Source organism: Myotis myotis, unplaced genomic scaffold (assembly GCF_014108235.1).
Source record: "Myotis myotis isolate mMyoMyo1 unplaced genomic scaffold, mMyoMyo1.p scaffold_m19_p_2, whole genome shotgun sequence".
Taxonomy (NCBI): domain Eukaryota; kingdom Metazoa; phylum Chordata; class Mammalia; order Chiroptera; family Vespertilionidae; genus Myotis; species Myotis myotis.
This window is the reverse complement of record NW_023416324.1, coordinates 143,115,338-143,133,664: the sequence shown is the minus strand read 5'-3', so window position 1 is coordinate 143,133,664 and position 18,327 is coordinate 143,115,338. Positions and strand designations below refer to the sequence as shown.

The 18,327-nt window shown below is 38.2% G+C and overlaps 1 protein-coding gene across 4 annotated transcripts in view; it reads right to left on the bottom strand.

Moving 5' to 3' along the window:
• The window catches only part of ALCAM (activated leukocyte cell adhesion molecule), a 214,032-nt gene that overhangs the window by 10,069 nt on the left and 185,636 nt on the right, over positions 1-18,327 (bottom strand). For all 4 annotated transcript variants that reach the window (XM_036350130.1, XM_036350129.1, XM_036350128.1 and 1 more), the window contains one exon: positions 18,019-18,136. In XM_036350130.1, coding sequence (XP_036206023.1) covers positions 18,019-18,136 — 118 coding nt within the window. The remainder of the gene's footprint in view (positions 1-18,018; positions 18,137-18,327) is intronic.

Sequence of the window (18,327 nt, the reverse complement as noted above, 5' to 3'; positions counted from 1 at the left end):
CATCCACGTGGACAATTAATCAATCAAGCCTACATAATAAAGCCCCAATACAAACTCTGGACACTAAAGCTTGGTAAGCTTCTCAGATTGGCAAAATCCATACTTTTGGAACACATCTATACCAGTAAAGTAACACATCTCTGAGGACAAAGGATACATCACATATGGAACCTTCCCAGACTCTACCCTATACTTCTCTTCCCTTGGTCAATTGTAGTCAATCCTTTAATTATAATAAACCTATGAGTATAATAGGTTTCAGTGAGTTCTGTATTTCTAGAAAATTACCAAACCTGGAGATGGTTTTGGGAAACCCATCAACCTTGAGTTGACGTCAGAAATGAGGGCAATCTTAAATGGATTCTTCCCTCTAACTTTGTGTTTGTACCCTAAATCCTTGCAGTTGGGATCAGAAATCTTGAACAGACTTGGCAATTTGGAGGACTGTGTCCTCAACCTTACAGTTTGACTAACTCTGGGTAGGCACATATGAAAAACATACAGTTAACGTCATCCATACTGGGAAATACTGAATAATTCCTTCTGTACGATCGGGAACATGTAAAGATGTCTGCTGTCACTCTTGGCTCAGCAGATTCGATTCCCATCAAGGGCACATGCCCAGGTTGCAGGCTCAGTCCCCAGAAAAGGGCGTGCAAGAGGCAGCCGATCAATGATTCTCTCTCATTATTGATGTTTCTATCTCTCTCTCCCTCTCTCTTTCTCTCTGAAATAAATAACAATATATTAAAAAATAAAGATGTCTGCTGTCAACATTCTATTCACCATTGTATTAGAGCTCTCTATGAGTGCAAGAAAAATAAAAGACATATAGAATAGAAGAGAAAAAGTAAAATTACCTCTATTGGCAGATGATCGTTTTGATAGAAATCTTAAGGAATCCACAAAACAACTAATAAAACTAACAAATGAAATTAGGAAGATATTAATCATGGGGGAAGGCAGGAGTGGGGTAGAGGAGGTGAATGGGGAAAAAAGGGAGACATCTGTAATACTTTCAACAATAAAGGTAAATTTATAACATATATTAATCATAATACCATATATTACTATAAAGTGGAAAATAAAAATTATAAAATACTTGCATTTATAATATCTGAAAAATACATAAAACCATGAATGAATTTTTATAAGATGCCCAATATCTGCATTAAAATTTATAAAATATTGCTAAGAAAAAATGGAAAAAATTATATGGAGAAATGTATGATATTCATGGATTGGGAAACTAAATATATATTTTTAAAATGTGTTTTATTGATTCTTTTAGAGAGAGAGAGATGAAAGGAGAGAGAGAGAGAGAAACATCAACGAGAGAGAAACATTGATCACCAGCCTCCTGCCTGCACCCCGACTGAGAATGGAGCTTGGTGCATGGGATGGCACTCAACTAACTGAGCCACACTGGCCAGGGCGGGAAACTAAATTTAAAAAAAAAATGTTTTGATTCATTTCAGAGAGAGGAAGGGAAAGGGAGGGATAGAAACATTAATGGTAAGACAGAATTACTGATTGGCTGCCACTTGCACGCCCCCTACTGGGGATAGAGCCTGCAACCAGGACTTGTGCCCAGATCATGGGTGGACACTCAACCACTGAGCCACCCTCGCCAGGCTGGAAACTAAATATTTTTAAGATATAAAATCTATCCAAATATATCTATAAATCTAAAGCAGCCACAATCGCGAAAGTTTTATAAATTTTTTGGTAGAAATTAACAAGTTGCTAAATTTTATATGGAAGTGCACAGAAATAAAATTGTTAACATGAACAGAATATCAAAGTTGAAGGACTCACATTATTATCATTATTATGCGCCAAGGTGAAAAGAAAGTCTTTATAGCAAGTGGTGCTGGAATGACTGGTTAAATACATATAACTAAAGCAACAAACAAACAAATACACCACCTTTACCTTGTACCATACACAAAATCTTATATGTATTATGTCTTTAATGTAAAAGTTAAAACTATAAAATTTCTCAGAAAAGACATAGAAAAATATATTTACTGTTTTGGGGAAAGCAAAGGTTTTAAAGAGTGGACACAGAAAGCACTAAACATTATATGAAAAAATTGAGAAGTTTTTTCTTCAAAATGAAAAACTTTTGTTCAACAAAAACAGCATTAATAAAAGGAAAAATCCAGCCATGAACTAGGACAAACTATTCAAAATTTAATTATGACAAAAGACTTTTGTGGAATATGCAAATAATTCTTACAAATCAATCATAAAAGGACAAATTCCGATGAAGTCATTGGCAAATGATTTAAATATTTGCTGCACAAAATAAGATGACCAATAAGCACATAGACTTTAAAATCATTAGGTCTCAACGAAATGTGAGTTAAAACCAAAATTAGATATCATGCCATCTTTCCTAGAATGAGAGAAATTAAACAGAATGACAACCCCAAATTCAAGTGAGGATGTGAAAGAACTGAAACTCCCATATACTGCTGGTGGGAATTGCAGAAAGGACAAATACTTTGGAAAGCTGTCTGGCAATTTCTCATGAACAAATATCTACCCTATGACCTAAAAATTCCATTTCTAGATATTTACACAAGAGAATAAAAACATGTATATGCCCACCAAAACATTTGTTTGAGAATGTTGATTTTAGCCATATTTTTAATAATACCCTGAATAGAAACTATGCAAATGTCCATAAGCAAGAGAATGGATTAAAATAATGTGATATATCTTAACAATGGAACACTACTCAGCAATTAAAATAAAATTATTAATACATTTATCTCAGCAACATTATGTTAAATGAAAGAAGTCAGACAGGAAGGTGTACATAATGTATAATTCCATTTATATGAGGTTTAAGATTAGTCAAATCTTGGTGATAACAGTCGCACAGTGTCTACCTTTGAGAAGAGGGCTGGTGGGTCAGATAGGAAGGGAGTTCAAGAGAACTAGCTGGGGTGGTGGAATGTTCTGTATCATGATTTGAAGTAATGGTTACAAAGGTATATACATTTATCCAATAAGATGTAACTGTACATTTAATGTAGGCAAATGTTACCTTCATACTATAAAAACATACAGGGTGAGGCAAAAGTAGGGTTACAGTTATTCTTATGGAAAATAATACAATAATTAATAAATAATAATACAAGAATAAAATGTTTCTCATACTCACAATTGTAAACCTACTTTTGCCCCACCCTGTTGTGAGAAAAACTAAAGCATGATCCCTTTGGTCAGAGATTGAAAGAACCAGGCAAACAATGTAATCAATTCCCATTTTATTTACTTTCTAGGTGGATTTGTCTAGGGATGGACAGTAGTTTCTGTTATTTCATCAAGCTGTACCAAATAGAAGAAGGGGATATTAAAAAAAAAAAAATGGGAGTGAGGAGAATTCTTCCTAGGGAAGTTGTGGTATTCAGGGCAAATCACAGATATATCTTTCAGTATATCTGTACTGTGAAAACTATCACTGCTCACAATCAGAAATTACAAAATGGATAAGAGCAACATGAAACAACATGTAGAATATGAGTTGGTTAACTTCAAACTAATTATATTTTTTATTTTAAAGTTTATAAAACAAAGAAAAAAAATGGAATGGTAAATGAAAAACAAAACTCTCCCTTCTTTTCTTAATCTCATCTCCAAAAACAGTAACTACTAAACTGACACTCTGGTAATGCCTTCATGTGCCAGGCACTGTTCTAAGTGCTTCATAGATATTAAATTATTGTAGCCGTAGGAAATCTCTATTTTACATTGAGACTAATAAACTTGGTTGTGGTCACATAGCTTCTAAGTAGCAAAGGCAGGATTCAAACTCCAACAGTCTGGCTCCAGTATCCATGTACCAAGTTACAAATATGCTAAATGAAATGTACTAAGTAGAAATGAAAATAATGTTGCTGGTGTGGGAATAGGTATTCATTGAGTATATGTATATGCTATTTATTTATATGTGTTTTATTATAAACTAGAGGCCCAGTGCACGAATTCGTGTACCAGTGGGGTCCCTCAGCCTGGCCTACGGGATTGGGCCGGAACGGCTCTCCGACATCCCCTGAGGGGTCCCAGATTGCCAGAGGGCACAGGCCAAGCTGAGGGAACCTACCAGTGCACAATCAGGGCCAGGGAGAGATGTGGGAAGTTGGCCAGCCTAGGAGGGACCGCAGGAGGGCTCCAGGGCATGTTCGGACTGTCTCGCTCAGTCTTGATCAGCCAGACCCCAGCAGCAAGCTAACCTACCAGTCAGAGCGTCTGCCCCCGGGTGATCAGTGCACTGGTCGACTGGTCAACTGTCTGCCCTCTGATGGTCAGTGTACATCATAGCAAGCTGTTGAGTGGCCTTAGCATATCATTAGCATATATTATGCTTTGATTGATTGAATGGCTGACTGGACAACCAGACACTTAGCATATTAGGCTTTTATAATATAGGATTTCTTTATTTATTTATTTATTTTTTTTTTTTTATTTTTAATTAAATCTTTATTGTTCAGATTATTACATTTGTTCCTCTTTTTTTCCCCCCCATAACTCCCCTCCTCCCAGTTCCCGCCCCACCCTCCGCCCTCACTCCCCACCCACTGTCCTCATCCATAGGTGCACAATTTTTGTCCAGTCTCTTCCCGCATCTCCCACACCCCTTTCCCCCCCAGGAATAGTCAGTCCATTCCCTTTCTATGTCCCTGATTCTATTATAATCAACAGTTTATTCTGTTCATCAGATTATTTATTCACTTGATTCTTAGATTCACTTGTTGATAGATGCATATTTGTTGTTCATAATTTGTATCTTTACCTTTTTCTTCCTCTTCCTCTTCTTAAAGGATACCTTTCAGCATTTCATATAATCCTGGTTTGGTGGTGATGAACTCCTTTAGCTTTTCCTTATCTGTGAAGCTCTTTATCTGACCTTCAATTCTGAATGATAGCTTTGCTGGATAAAGTAATCTTGGTTGTAGGTTCTTGGTATTCATCACTTTGAATATTTCTTGCCACTCCCTTCTGGCCTGCAAAGTTTCTGTTGAGAAATCAGCTGACAGTCGTATGGGTATTCCCTTGTAGGTAACTGAGTTTCTTTCTCTTGCTGTTTTTAAGATTCTCTCTTTATCTTTTGCTCTTGGCATTTTAATTATGATGTGTCTTGGTGTGTTCCTCTTTGGATTCCTTTTGTTTGGGGTTCTCCGCGCTTCTTGGACCTGTAAGTCCATTTCTTTCACCAGGTGGGGGAAGTTTTCTGTCATTATTTCTTCAAATAGGTTTTCAATATCTTGCTCTCTCTCATCTTCTGGCACCCCTATAATTCTGATGTTGGTACGCTTGAAGCTGTCCCAGAGGCTCCTTACACTATCCTCGCATTTTTGGATTCTTTTTTCATTTTGCTTTTCCGGTTGGGTGTTTTTTGCTTCCTCGCATTTCAAATCATTGACTTGATTCTTGCGCTCCTCTGGTCTGCTGTCGGGAGTCTGTATAATATTCGTTATTTCAGTCCGTGTATGCTTAATTTCTAGTTGGTTCCCCAATATAAGATCGAGGGTCTTATTAGTTTTCTTGTAGATCTCATTAAGATTATCGATGGCTTCTAAACAGTTCTTGAGAGACCTTAAAAGTGTGGTTCTGAACTCTATATCTTCCATTGACAATTTTGTCCTGTTTCTTTGTCTCCGCATTTTGTTATGCTTCCTTGGTGCACCCCCTAGTGGTCTTTGTTCACAGTCTTATAGTTAAATCTTGATTGTTGTAGCTAATTCCAGGGAGGGTTTGACCTCCAGGCCAAGTGGCTATGAGAATCAGCTGTGTCAGCAGTGAGAGAACTTCTGTCCTCTAGGGAGGTGCTAATCTGGCGTTTGCCTGAGGCTATCCGGCAAATGCCTGTGTGCAGGGCTTGGGCGGGGCGGGTCACACAGGATCAACAGGGTGGGCCGGAGAGAGCAGTTATGGCGGCTCTCAGTCCTGTCCCCAGGGGCTCTGCCTCTCTGAGTCCCAGCAAAGCTCAGAGAGAAAGCTGCACTCGCTCTGACCGAAGCCAGACAGTCCCGCTTCTCCCGTTTGAGTCTGGGTCCCTAAAGACTCGCCCGGATCTGGAGCTCAGAGTCTGCGACTCCCTCCCGATTGAAAACGCCAACCGCGCCCTCCGCCGCCAGCCCGCTCCACGCACTCCGCACCTCAGAATTTGACTTCAGCACTGCGCCTCCTCTGAGTGTCCGTATGCGTTTCTCTTTCCTCCTAGTTGTAGGACTTCCACTCAGGCAGCGTTCCTGTGGTTCTGGGTGATGTCCCTTCCGTTTTTTGGTTTCACTTTTGAAGTAGTTGTTCAAAGCAGCAAACTCCAGCGTTAACCTATGCCGCCATCTTGGTTCTCTCGGATTTCTTTATTTTTTGTTACTGAGAATCCACTCTCTCTAGCAGAGAAAAACCTTTAAAAATTATTCTGATTACTTTTGGCTTGGCTTTGAAATTGCTGTGGCAAAAATCAATATAATTTTCTGGATGTATCCTTTTGTAAAAATTCAGAGATTTGAAAGAATTACAGAGGTTAAAAATCCATCTATGACTGGAAGAGAACAAACACTTATTTATATCATTCCCTTCAGCAAAATATTTTCAGTCAATTGATTTGAGGGACACAGTTAGGCATTTATAAAGAATGAGTGCTTGAGTAAAAGATACTAATTATATGGTTATTTGTCTTAAACTTTCTTCATCAGTTGACTTTTTGTAACTTAATAAGGGAGAAATTTTAAATCATAGAATCCCAACAAATTAACATTAGGAGTAGCCCTAGAGGTGACCCTCTAGTCTAATCCATGAGGCAGAGAGAAGAGGCCAGTGGGCCTGGGTTCTCAGCCTCATGTGTCAAGTCTGAGCTGAAAGACCTTGGACAAGTCCCTCCTCTAAAGCATGCCTGCTCATCTGTAAAGGGGGGAAACAACAGGATCTATGCACAGGGCTACTGTGAGGATAAGTGTGACATATAAGCGAGACCCCAGCAGGTGACAGGGCCTCACCAAATTGAAGGTGAGTCATGGAGCTAGTCCTAAGGCCATTAGCTATGAAGTCGCAGAAGGGAGTTAAACCTGGTCTGGATGCTTCATCTGTGTTATTTCCATAACTGAAGTGCCTATTAAGGGTTTAAGTTACTTTAAAATAATTTTTTTAGAAGATTAGTTAGCTTTTTTGAGAGATTTCCCTTAATAATATAAAGTTATTTCGAGATTCCCTTCAAAGAAGGTAGCGGATTAATCTGGTGGCATCTCCTAAATTTGCTTCAGTTGTTGCCAAGAGACTAGACATTAAGTGTTCTTACCACAATGTGAAATGATAATTATTTGACCTGATGGAGGTGTTAGCTAATGCTACAGTGGTAATCATATTTCAATATATAAATGTATCAAATCAATACATTTTGTAAACGTTAACCTTACTCAGTGTTATATGTCAATTACAGTCCAATTAAAATATTATTTAGTGGGGGATGGAGGAAGCAGCAAAAGTGAAAAGCATGGCCGAAACCGGTTTGGCTCAGTGGATAGAGCGTCGGCCTGCGGACTGAAAGGTCCCAGGTTCGATTCCGGTCAAGGGCATGTACCTGGGTTGCGGGCATATCCCCGGTGGGAGATGTGCAGGAGGCAGCTGATCGATGTTTCTCTCTCATCGATGTTTCTAGCTCTCTATCTCTCTCCCTTCCTCTCTGTAAAAAATCAATAAAATATATTTAAAAAAAAAAGTGAAAAGCATGTGAGTGGTGGGTATAGCTAATACATCACAGTCTTGCAACGTGCTACCATTTGAAAAGATACAGGAACTGTTATAATAGAATTATATATCTGAAAAATAAAAAAATCCCACTTAAAATAATTCATACATGAAAGAGCTCATAAGATTGTAGGCTTTCCAAATGCAGGCATATGTACAACAAATTTGAAAACTCAGAGGCAGCATGAGAAGTCATTAATACTTTCTAGTTTGAGAAGCATTTTCTGTGATGTTTAACTTATAGTATTCCTGGGACACACCATAGTAGGGCCATGGGACTGCAGGTATTTAAGACTTGGGACCCTGGCCCTGTAGAATTGGCACTTCCAGCAAGCTGGCTACTGACATCTGTACAAGTAATTAGAATCGCATCCAAGAGAACAGTTCTTTACCCTCTTCCCTGGTTACAGCTGTCAGCAGACTGAGTTTCCTTTTGGCCCAGGATTAATTAGTTAAAGGAGAGGAGGGCTCTAATCCCTGCATCCCAGGAGGACAATTTCTGCCAGCACTTTCTGGGTTTAAAGAAGGAAGTGAAGAATAAATAGTTGGTATTATTTCAACTTTCAAGTTTATGTCCTTAGAATTTCCAAGAGTCTCCAAAGAAACTCTCCATTTAAATAGGGAATACTTTTATCCTCAGTAAGAAATAGAAAATGGCCTTTTCATCTAGTAAATATGGGGACCATCCATTTAAAAGATGAGGAGGCCAACACAAACATAACCATACTGAATATGCATAAAAACAGGATGCCACCTGCATGCATTCTGCATCATGGCTTGAGGTGCATTCTTAAGGTGCTACTGTTGGGTCGGCACATAGCCTGGCCCATGGCAAGTGCTCAGGGAACAGGACTTCCCTTTACCGTTGAAAAAAATAATTAAAATAAACATTTGAAATAAAACACAAAAATCCAAATGTATATATATATAGACAGATCAAATAAATTAAAAAAAAACTTGAAAACATTCTATTTTGATACAAGCTGATACAAGCCCTTTCATCTGGAAATATTTCAGGTCACATGTAGTAGGGGAGGGGACAACCATGGTTGGTTCTGCCCTTTAAGTGGCCAATGACCTTGTGACTCTGGTACTTTCATGTGATCTGATTTTCCCTCTAGTTTACACTATTATTTGTAGATCGATAGAATAATGAGGAATTTCCTTTCTTCTTTCTGGCTTGACAGACCATGGCTAGGGCAGCAGAAGGAAGCCCAAACTTGGATTAGCCCCTCTTCTCACATAGGGAGAGAGACCACGTCAGCCCTGAGAGCTTTAGAACTCACCCTCCATCCCAAATACTATATTAAATGCCAGCAGGACATCAAAGTCAGGTATGCAACTTTAATTCCAAAGATGTCCTGGGGAGGCACCAAAATATATTTGAAAATATATGGGATATGGAATATGCTTGGTCAGGTTAATCTCACTGAGCTTACTATGAAATAGGATTAGTTATATTCCCCTCATTAAATTGTTGAGGATTCAAGTAAAAGAACAAAAACAAGAAAAAAGAAAAAAAGAGTAGTAGGTGCTTATGTAGTGATAAATGAGGAAAGATTTAAAATGTGTTATAAATGGTCCCCCGGCACTATCTTTTCAATTTATTCACTAGGGAGCCAATCTTCCCTCATCAGAGTGAGTATTGATTGGAAATAGAATTCAGCTAAAATACACTTTCCTGCGAGATCCTAATTCCATAAATCAAGAAATACTAATGAGAAGGGTTTTAGAAAGGTTTAATATAACATTGTTCCTTAACATTTCAGTGTTATAGGCAAGTCCTCTCTAGTCCTTCACCAATTTAGAACTGTCCTTTTCTTTTCCTGAGACAGTAGTGGAATAATATAGCATTATATAAAGGCAGAACTAACAGAACATATTTGTAATTTTCAGATTTCCAGGTTGCCTATACATTACACACTAATTTTCATGAAAATAGTCATGAGTTCCAGAGTTGCAAAAGATAAATCTCTCGGTAAGTTTCTAATACTCAGACAATGTGTATTTTGAGATGACAAATGTCTGGTGAATGCTTACTCCCAGTTTAGTGCTAAGAAGTATGGTGGTCAGGGGTCTCTTAAATGCAATAAACATGAAAGTTATGGTTTTAATAAACCTCTGAACAAGTTTGTGGCTACATCACGCTGCCTTTCCCCCGTTATCTTTGGCTCTTTAAATTTTTCATTAGTTCTTGTGCCATAAACTATGTAGGAGAGGATTTGGAACTCCGATAGTCAGATTAGATTCCCGCAGAGCCAAAAGCAATGTTTGGAGGAGAGAATGAAGAGAAGAGGAGTAAATAACTTAAAACTATTAAGTTATCTCTAGATCTTCTATGTTCTCCAACCTGTTAAACAACTAGACATGGTGTGGGCTTAGTCAGATAAAGGCCTTTTGCCTGGAACTGTTAGTTAAAACCCTACACATAAGGGAAATATCCATTCTCATTATTAAAAAACAATCTCCTAGTAAAAAAAGGTTCCAGTGAGAAGTTATATGAATCAAAACAGCAGAGGAAGCATGAGTTCTTACTCTGCTATGAATATAGCATTTTGAAATGCTAAGCACCATGCTAAGCACTTCTTGCTGCAGGTCTCCATATTAAAAATGGATATAAAAATATATAGCTCATAATAATGGAATGGGGAGTGCATGTTAGCTGGGTAGCCACTAGGTATGTTAACAAATATACTCTTAAATTCTACTTGGGTATAAAAGATTTGTTTTTCTCATCTCTCTCAAATGACTTTTTAAATTGCCAATACTAAAAACTTCCCCAAATGTTTCTCGAACTTCACCACTGGGCAACCTGTATCACTGAGGCTTTTATTTTATTTATTTATTTATTAAATATATTTTATTGATTTTTTTACAGAGAGGAAGGGAGAGAGATAGAGAGTTAGAAACATCGATGAGAGAGAAACATCGATCAGCTGCCTCCCGCACATCTCCCACTGGGGATGTGCCCGCAACCCAGGTACATGCCCTTGACCAGAATCGAACCTGGGACCTTTCAGTCCACAGGCCGACGCTCTATCCACCGAGCCAAACCGGTTTCGGCTACTGAGGCTTTTAAATAAAATATTTGACTCATAATTTAATTGTTGCTCAAAGCTATTTGCAACAATAAGTGACTCTAAACTTACTGATGATATTATTTTGTAGGATGGTAAACAAGACTATATTTTTTTAGGTGTCTGAGGGAAAGTCTGGACCATATCTTTATTAAAAATTTATCACATGTATGTAAAATGGTGAGGAATTAGCTACAGGTAAAAATGAAACCCTTACAATAATTTGTAAAGTTTAAGAAATGATCTAGAAGAGGAGAAAGAAAGAGAATATAGTAAAGCCAAAAATAGACTTAGCAATTCTGAACTTGAAGGCTCTTATTATAAATAGGAACACTAGACAAAGGGATTAACAATAATTCATATTGTCAAAGGGCTGCCTTATCTCAGAGAGCACCAGCAAGGAATAACACGCTAAGAATAATCAGGAAAGCATAGCACTTAGCAAACTTGAAGAGTGCCACAAATTCATAAGGAAAACACTTTGATGCTTGGGATAATAAATGAAATTTATTATCAATAATATTAACTCTTGAAAAGTTGGAACAGTTTTCAATTAAGTAACAGGTATTTGAATGAAAGTTCAAGTCTGATGGTAAAAAATATACTTAATTTAATAAGATACTTTATTTTTATTATTTTTTTAATTTAAATTCTTTATTGCATAAAGTATTACATATGTCTCCTTTTCCCTGTTGACCTCTCTTCGGCCACTCCCACTCCTCAGCACAAGCCCTCACCCCCCTACTGTCTGTGTCCTTTGATTATGCTTATAAGCATGCATACAAGTCCTTTGGTTGATCTCTTACCTGCCCCACCCCCCTTCCCCTGCCTTCCCTCTGAGGTTGGATGGTCTGTTCGGTGCTTCTATGTCTCTGGATCTATTTTTGTTCATCAGTTTATTTTGTTCATTATATTCCACAAAGGAGTGAGATCATGTGATATTTATCTTTCTCCAACTGGCTTATTTCACTTAGCATAATGCTCTCCAGGTCTATCCATGCTGTTGCAAATGGTAAGAATTCCTTCCTTTTTTATAGCAGAATAGTATTCCATCGTGCAGATGTACCACTGTTTTTTAATCCACTCATCTGCTGATGGGCACTCAGGTTGTTTCCAAATCTTAGCTATGGTGAATTGTGCTGCTATGAACATAGGGGTGCATATATCCTTTCTGATTGGCGTTTCTGGTTTCTTGGGATATATTCCTAGAAGTGGGATTACTCGGTCAAATGGAAAATTTTAATTTTTAATTTTTCCATTTTTAATTTTTTGATGAAACTCCATATTGTTTTGCACAGTGGCTGCACCAGTCTACATTCCCACCAGCAGTGCAAAAGGGTTCCTTTTTCTCTGCATCCTCACCAGCACTTGTTGTTTGTTGATAGCCATTCTGACAGGTGTAAGATGGTACTGCATTGTTGTTTTGATTTACATCTCTCAGATGATTAGTGACTTTGAGCATGTTTTCATGTCTCCTGGCCTTCTGTATGTCCTCTTTCGAAAAGTGTCCAGTTAGGTCCTTTGCTCATTTTTTGATTGGATTGTTTTATCTTCCTTTTGTTAAGTCGTATGCATTCCCTATAAATTTTGGAGATTAAACCCTTGTTGGACATAATATTGGCAAATATGTTCTCCCATGCAGTGGACTTTCTTGTTGTTTTGTTGATGGTTTCTTTTGCTGTGCAGAAGCTTTTTATTTTGATGTAGTCCCATTTGTTTATTTTCTCCTTAGTTTCCATTGTCCTAGGAACTGTATCAGTAAAGATGTCGCTACGATATATGTCTGCTATTTTGCTGCCTATGGATTCTTCTAGGGTTTTTACGGTTTCCCGTCTTATGTTTAAGTCCTTTATCCATTTTGAATTTATTTTTTGTGTATGGTATAAGTTGGTACTCTAGTTTCATTTTTTGCATATATCTGTCCAATTTTCCCAACACCATTTATTGAAGAGACTATCTTGGCTCCATTGTATGCTCTTGCCTCTTTTGTCAAATATTAACTGAACATAATGGCTTGGGTTGATTTCTGGAGTCTCTGTTCTTTTCCATTGGTCTATATGTCTGTTCTTGTGCCAATACCAGGCAGTTTTGAGAACAGTGGCTTTGTAATATAGCTTGATATCCTGTATTGTGATCCCTCCAACTTTGTTTTTCTTTCTCAAGACTGCTGTGGCTATTCAGGTCTTTTTAAAATTGCATATGAAATTTTGGAGAGTTTGTTGTAGGTCTTTGAAATAAGCTGTTAGTATTTTAGTGGGGATTGCATTAAATCCATAGATTGCTTTGGGTAGTATGGACATTTTAATGACGTTGATACTACCAATCCATGAACACGATATGTTCTTCCATCTGTTTATGTCTTCCTCTATCTCTGTTTTTTCAATGTCCTGTAGTTTTCTGAGTACAGGTGTTTTTGTATTTTTTTTTTTTACCTCCTTAGTTAAGTTTATTCCTAGGTATCTTAATATTTTTGGTGCAATGGTAAATGGGCTTATTTTTTTAGTGTTGCTTTCTGTGAGTTCATTATTGGTTTATAAAAAGGCCACAGATTTCTAGATGTTAATTTTGTATCCTGCTACATTGCAGAATTCACTTATTAGGTCTAGTAGTTTTTTGATGGAGTCTTCGGGGTTTTCTATGTACAGTATCATGTCATCTGTGAATAATGACAGTTTTACTTCTTCTTTTCCAATTTGGATGCCTTTTATTTCTTCTTCTTGTCTGATAGATATAGCTAGCAGTTCCAGTACTATGTTGAACAGGAGTGGTGAGAATGGGCATCCTTGTCTTGTTCCTGTTCTTAGGGGAAATTGTTTTAGTTTTTGCCCATTGAGTACAATGTTGACTGTAGGTTTATCATATTAGGTTTTTATTATGTTGAGGTATGATCCTTCTATTACCACTTTGTTGAGGGTTTTTACCAGGAAAAGGTGTTGGATTTTGTCAAATGCATTGTCTGCATCAATTGATATGATGCATCTATGTTCATCATGGATATCCTATATAATAAAAGGGTAACATGCCAATCGACCAAATGGCAGAATGACCGGTTGCTATGATGTGCACTGACCACCAGGGGTCAGATGTCCAATGCAGGAGTTGCCCCACAGGGGGAGAGCTGCTCAGCCAGAAGGCGGCTGATGACTGGTGAGCACAGTGGCGGTGGCATGAGCCTTTCCACGGGGAGCCAGACTAAGCCGTCAGTCAGACATCCCCTGAGGGCCCCTGGACTGCAAAAGTGCACAGGTCAGGCTGAGGGACCCCTCCCCTTACCCCCCAGTGCACGAATGTCATGCACCAGGCCTCTAGTTGGCCTATAATTCTCTTTCTTTGTAGTGTCTATATCTGGTTTTGTGATTAGGGTAATGCTGGCTTCATAGAAATAGCTTGGAAGTTTTCCTTCCTCTTGAATTTTTTGGAATAATCTGAGGATAAGTTTTAGTTCTTCTGTGAATGTTTGGTAAAACTCCTCTAAGGACCGGGTCTTTTGTTAAAAACAGTTTTTTGATTACTGTTTCAATATCATCAGTAGTTATCGGCCTATTCATGTTTTTTGATTCTTCCTGATCGAGTTTGGAAGCTTGTATTTTTCTAAGAATATGTCCATTTCTTCTAGGTTGTCCAGTTTGTTGGAGTAGAGTTGTTCATAGTATTTCTTTTATAATCCTTTGTGTGTCTGTGGGATCGGTTGTTACTTCACCTCTTTCATTTCTGATTTTGTTTATTTTGGTCCTCTTTCTTTCTTGGTGAGCCTGGCTAGAGGTTCATCAATCTTCTTTAACCTTTCAAAGAACCAGCTCTTGATTTTATTGATCTTTTGTATTGTTATTTTTGTGTGTGTGTTTTTTTCTTTTTTTTTTGTCTCTTGTCATTTGTTTTCACTCTGATGTTTATTATTTCCTTCCTTCTGCTTACTCTGGGCTTTTCTTGTTGCTCTCTTTCTAATTCTTTAAGTTGTTGGGTTAGATAATTTATTACCATTTTTTTTGAAGTATGCCTATAGGGCTATGAACTTCCATCTCAGGACTGCTTTCACTGTGTCCCAGAGATTTGGAATTGTTGTGTTTTCATTGTCATTTGTTTCCAAGATACTTTTTGTTGATTATGTGATTTTTGTATCTCAATTTGTTTATGTGATGTATAACGTTTATTAATTTGTGGATATTGTACCAGCTTTCCATCCCTGGGATAAATCCCACTTGGTCATGGTGTATGATCTTTCTAATGTAATGCTGGATCTGATTTGCTAGAATTTTGTTGAGGATTTTAACATCTATGTTCATTAGTGATATTGAATTTATTCTTTTGTAATTCTCTTTCTTTGTAGTGTTTTTATCTGGTTTTGGAATTAGGATAATGCTTTAATAAGATACTGTAAAGGAAATTCAGGAAAGTGTAACCATTAGCCTATTGATACTATAAAGGCAAGTGTCCATTTATTTATCCATGATGTTAATTTTAGGTTACCATCTGGTAATAACTAATGTAGTAACAACCTAAACACCCACATAAATTTCTTCTATTCATAGAAAAATGGTAGCTGATGAAATACTGGGAATTAGAATAGGGCGATTAAGGATGTTGGGGATAGTTCAAGAATTTAACAGTCATTTGATCATAATTTAGAGTACTACTGCTCATTTTTCAGCTCAATTTCTGAATATATGGAAATTTTATTTTCATTCTTTTAGGAAATAAAATTACTTTGGAGTATGTCAGAAATCCTAAGAAAATAAAAGAAAAACTCTAGAGCCCAAGATGCTACATTTGTGCATTTCTTATTGTCTGTTATAGATTTTGATCATTAGGAAACATATAAATAGATAGCGAATTTCTATAAGATAGATATTGCCTCTGGGAAACTCTTTGCATTTCCTTTCACTTTCATGGGACAGGCAGGGAAACTTCCTAAATTTTCCACAGAAACCATGGACACAATCCCACATGAAGTAGTTGTAGGAAAAATGTTCACTGAGAAAAGGAACACGTGTTACCATGTGATGGTGGGGACTGACCAAGATTGAGGAGTGAAGTCCCAAGATCAGAAATGACTGTACCCCAATGTGAATGTGCACATATACATCAAATTCAACATACAATAGGAAAATGGTTCTGCCTTACATGACCAAACAAGAGAAAAAGTAAGGCACAGTGAGAGGTAGTAAGGCCTGGTGGTTCTAAAGCTACACAAAGATTCTAAAACATCACTGCCTTAAACACAATTCCGTCCCTTATCAACTGTTCAAGTCATTTAACCATTCCCTGCATTAGATTTTTTAAAATGTAAAATCTCTATATGTAAAACCCTAACATGCAAATAGACCAAATAGCAGAACAACTGAACCAGTCACTATGACGTGTGCTGACCACCAGGGGGCATGTGTGGAACATGGTGGGCATTGGCAGCAGAGTGTGGAACATGCAGGGCGTTGGCCACGGTTAGACAGTGGAGCAGGGGAGAGGGGGCTCCAGACCAAGGCTGGGCACCAGTCACTGTCATTGGGGTGAGCCTCTGGTGGTTACTGAAAATTCTTTGCTCCCATGCCGTGGTCCTGCCTGGCGCTCACCCCTGCTGCTGGCACTGGCTCTGCTCACACCCGGTGCTGGCGCCAGAGCTGCTATTCACACCCACTGCCAGCACCTGGTGGTGCCCCCGATCAGGGCTTCTCCACCTCCCCCTGCTCCTGAGGGGCGATCGGGGCAGCAGCTGCTGCTTGCACCCCACTGACGGTGCTGGCCCTGCTCGCACCTGCTGCTGGCACCGGCCCCAATTGCTCAGCACCATCAGGCCCCAATCACTCTGTGCCGTCAGTGGGTGCGAGCGGGGCCAGAGCATCAGTGCATGGGAGCAGCAGTGGTGGGAGCCGGACTGCCGGCAGACAGGCGACCGGGGACCTCAGCGGAAGGAGCCAGGCAGGGTGCAGAGGATGGACCAAGACCCCCTCTGTGCCCACTGCAGCCTTGTGGCCCACAGTTCCTTTCAAGGTGCATGAATTTGTGCACTGGGCCCGTAGTATGAATAATAATAGTATCTACTTCAAAGATGGGTTATGAGAATAAAACAGAGCTCAATACATGCTCATATTATGTGACTTAAAAATTTCTGAGCTAGTGTCTTCCTTTGAGCTCCATTTGAATATTTTTCCACTGAAATTGTTCATATCTTCATAGAGTAAGATCATGAACACTGAGTGTGCTTTTTCATTTGATTTTCTTTTAGGTTAATTTACCTGAGCTGTTAAAAGTGGTTATATTAGACAACAAGAAAATATAAAATTAAGTCCAAATTTGCCACTAGCTATACACATCCCCTTGCAAAAGTCAGTGTCTTCATTTATAAGATAAGAGGATTAGAAGCCCATGTTTTAAATGAATAGTATATCACAGAACCACCAATAAAACTTTTAAAAAATGCAAATGCTAAAAACCCATCTCTGCCCAAGTTCATCTCAATATAGGGTCAGGGGTGGGGTGATGAGGAGTAAGTACCAGGCATGTGGGAATGTTAAGAATATTTATTAGTTAATTGTATTTTCATTAAAACCACTGTTAGATGATTTATAAGGTTGTTACTATCTGTATTATTTTATGATTCTAATAATTTTAAACCTAAACACCATCTAAATCATTTTAAAGTAGTCTTGGTACTTTGTCTAATAATTTTTTTAAATTCAAGATGAAATAATGAATAATTTTTATTTGAATTACATCATTCTATGGAGCAAAGTGACCTAAATAGAATAGAGGAATAGTGACAACAAGATTATTCTAGCTCACTGGCAGTTTCACTGATGGCTAGGCCTGTCCCTGCAAAGACACTTGGCCATATGTGCAGGAAGTACTAGTCACTTTTAAGTAACCTCTATCAACCTCCATAAAATGGTTTAGAATGGTTGACTTTTAGGCAATATGTGGTTTTTAAAAATCCACCTAGGCATTGAAAAATTAAATAGTTGAATTCAGACTATTGACTGAGAAAAGTAATGAGACACATGTGAAATCATACTCCAAGCCGTGTCCCCGATGTTGGTAATATCACCATGAGCTGAAAGCAAACAGGATCAGCCTGAAGTGGGTGATATGTCTTTCCTATCATAGAAATTACAGCTGGATGGAGCATTGCATTTTCTCCCGGTGGATGTCAATGAACAAGAAAGATCTTTCCCACACAACTTACTTTGATTTCTTCATGTACAGCCAGTAGACAACTCCAGCAACGAGGGCAGCAAGGAGGAGACCAACGACGATGCCCACAATGAGCTTTGCCTGATCATTCACCTTTTCTCTGTTTTCATCTACAACAAAGAAGAAAGGCCCATGCGATTATAGACAATGCCAAGGATTTTTGGAAGGAACTCAATCTGGTTATTATTTCTTATTAAAAATGATTGTGGCTCACTACTATTAGTAACATGCAAACTTGTGAATTGAAAGGATACAATTTTAGCATTCTTACTATCTCGTTTCATTTTAATTCAAGTCAAAA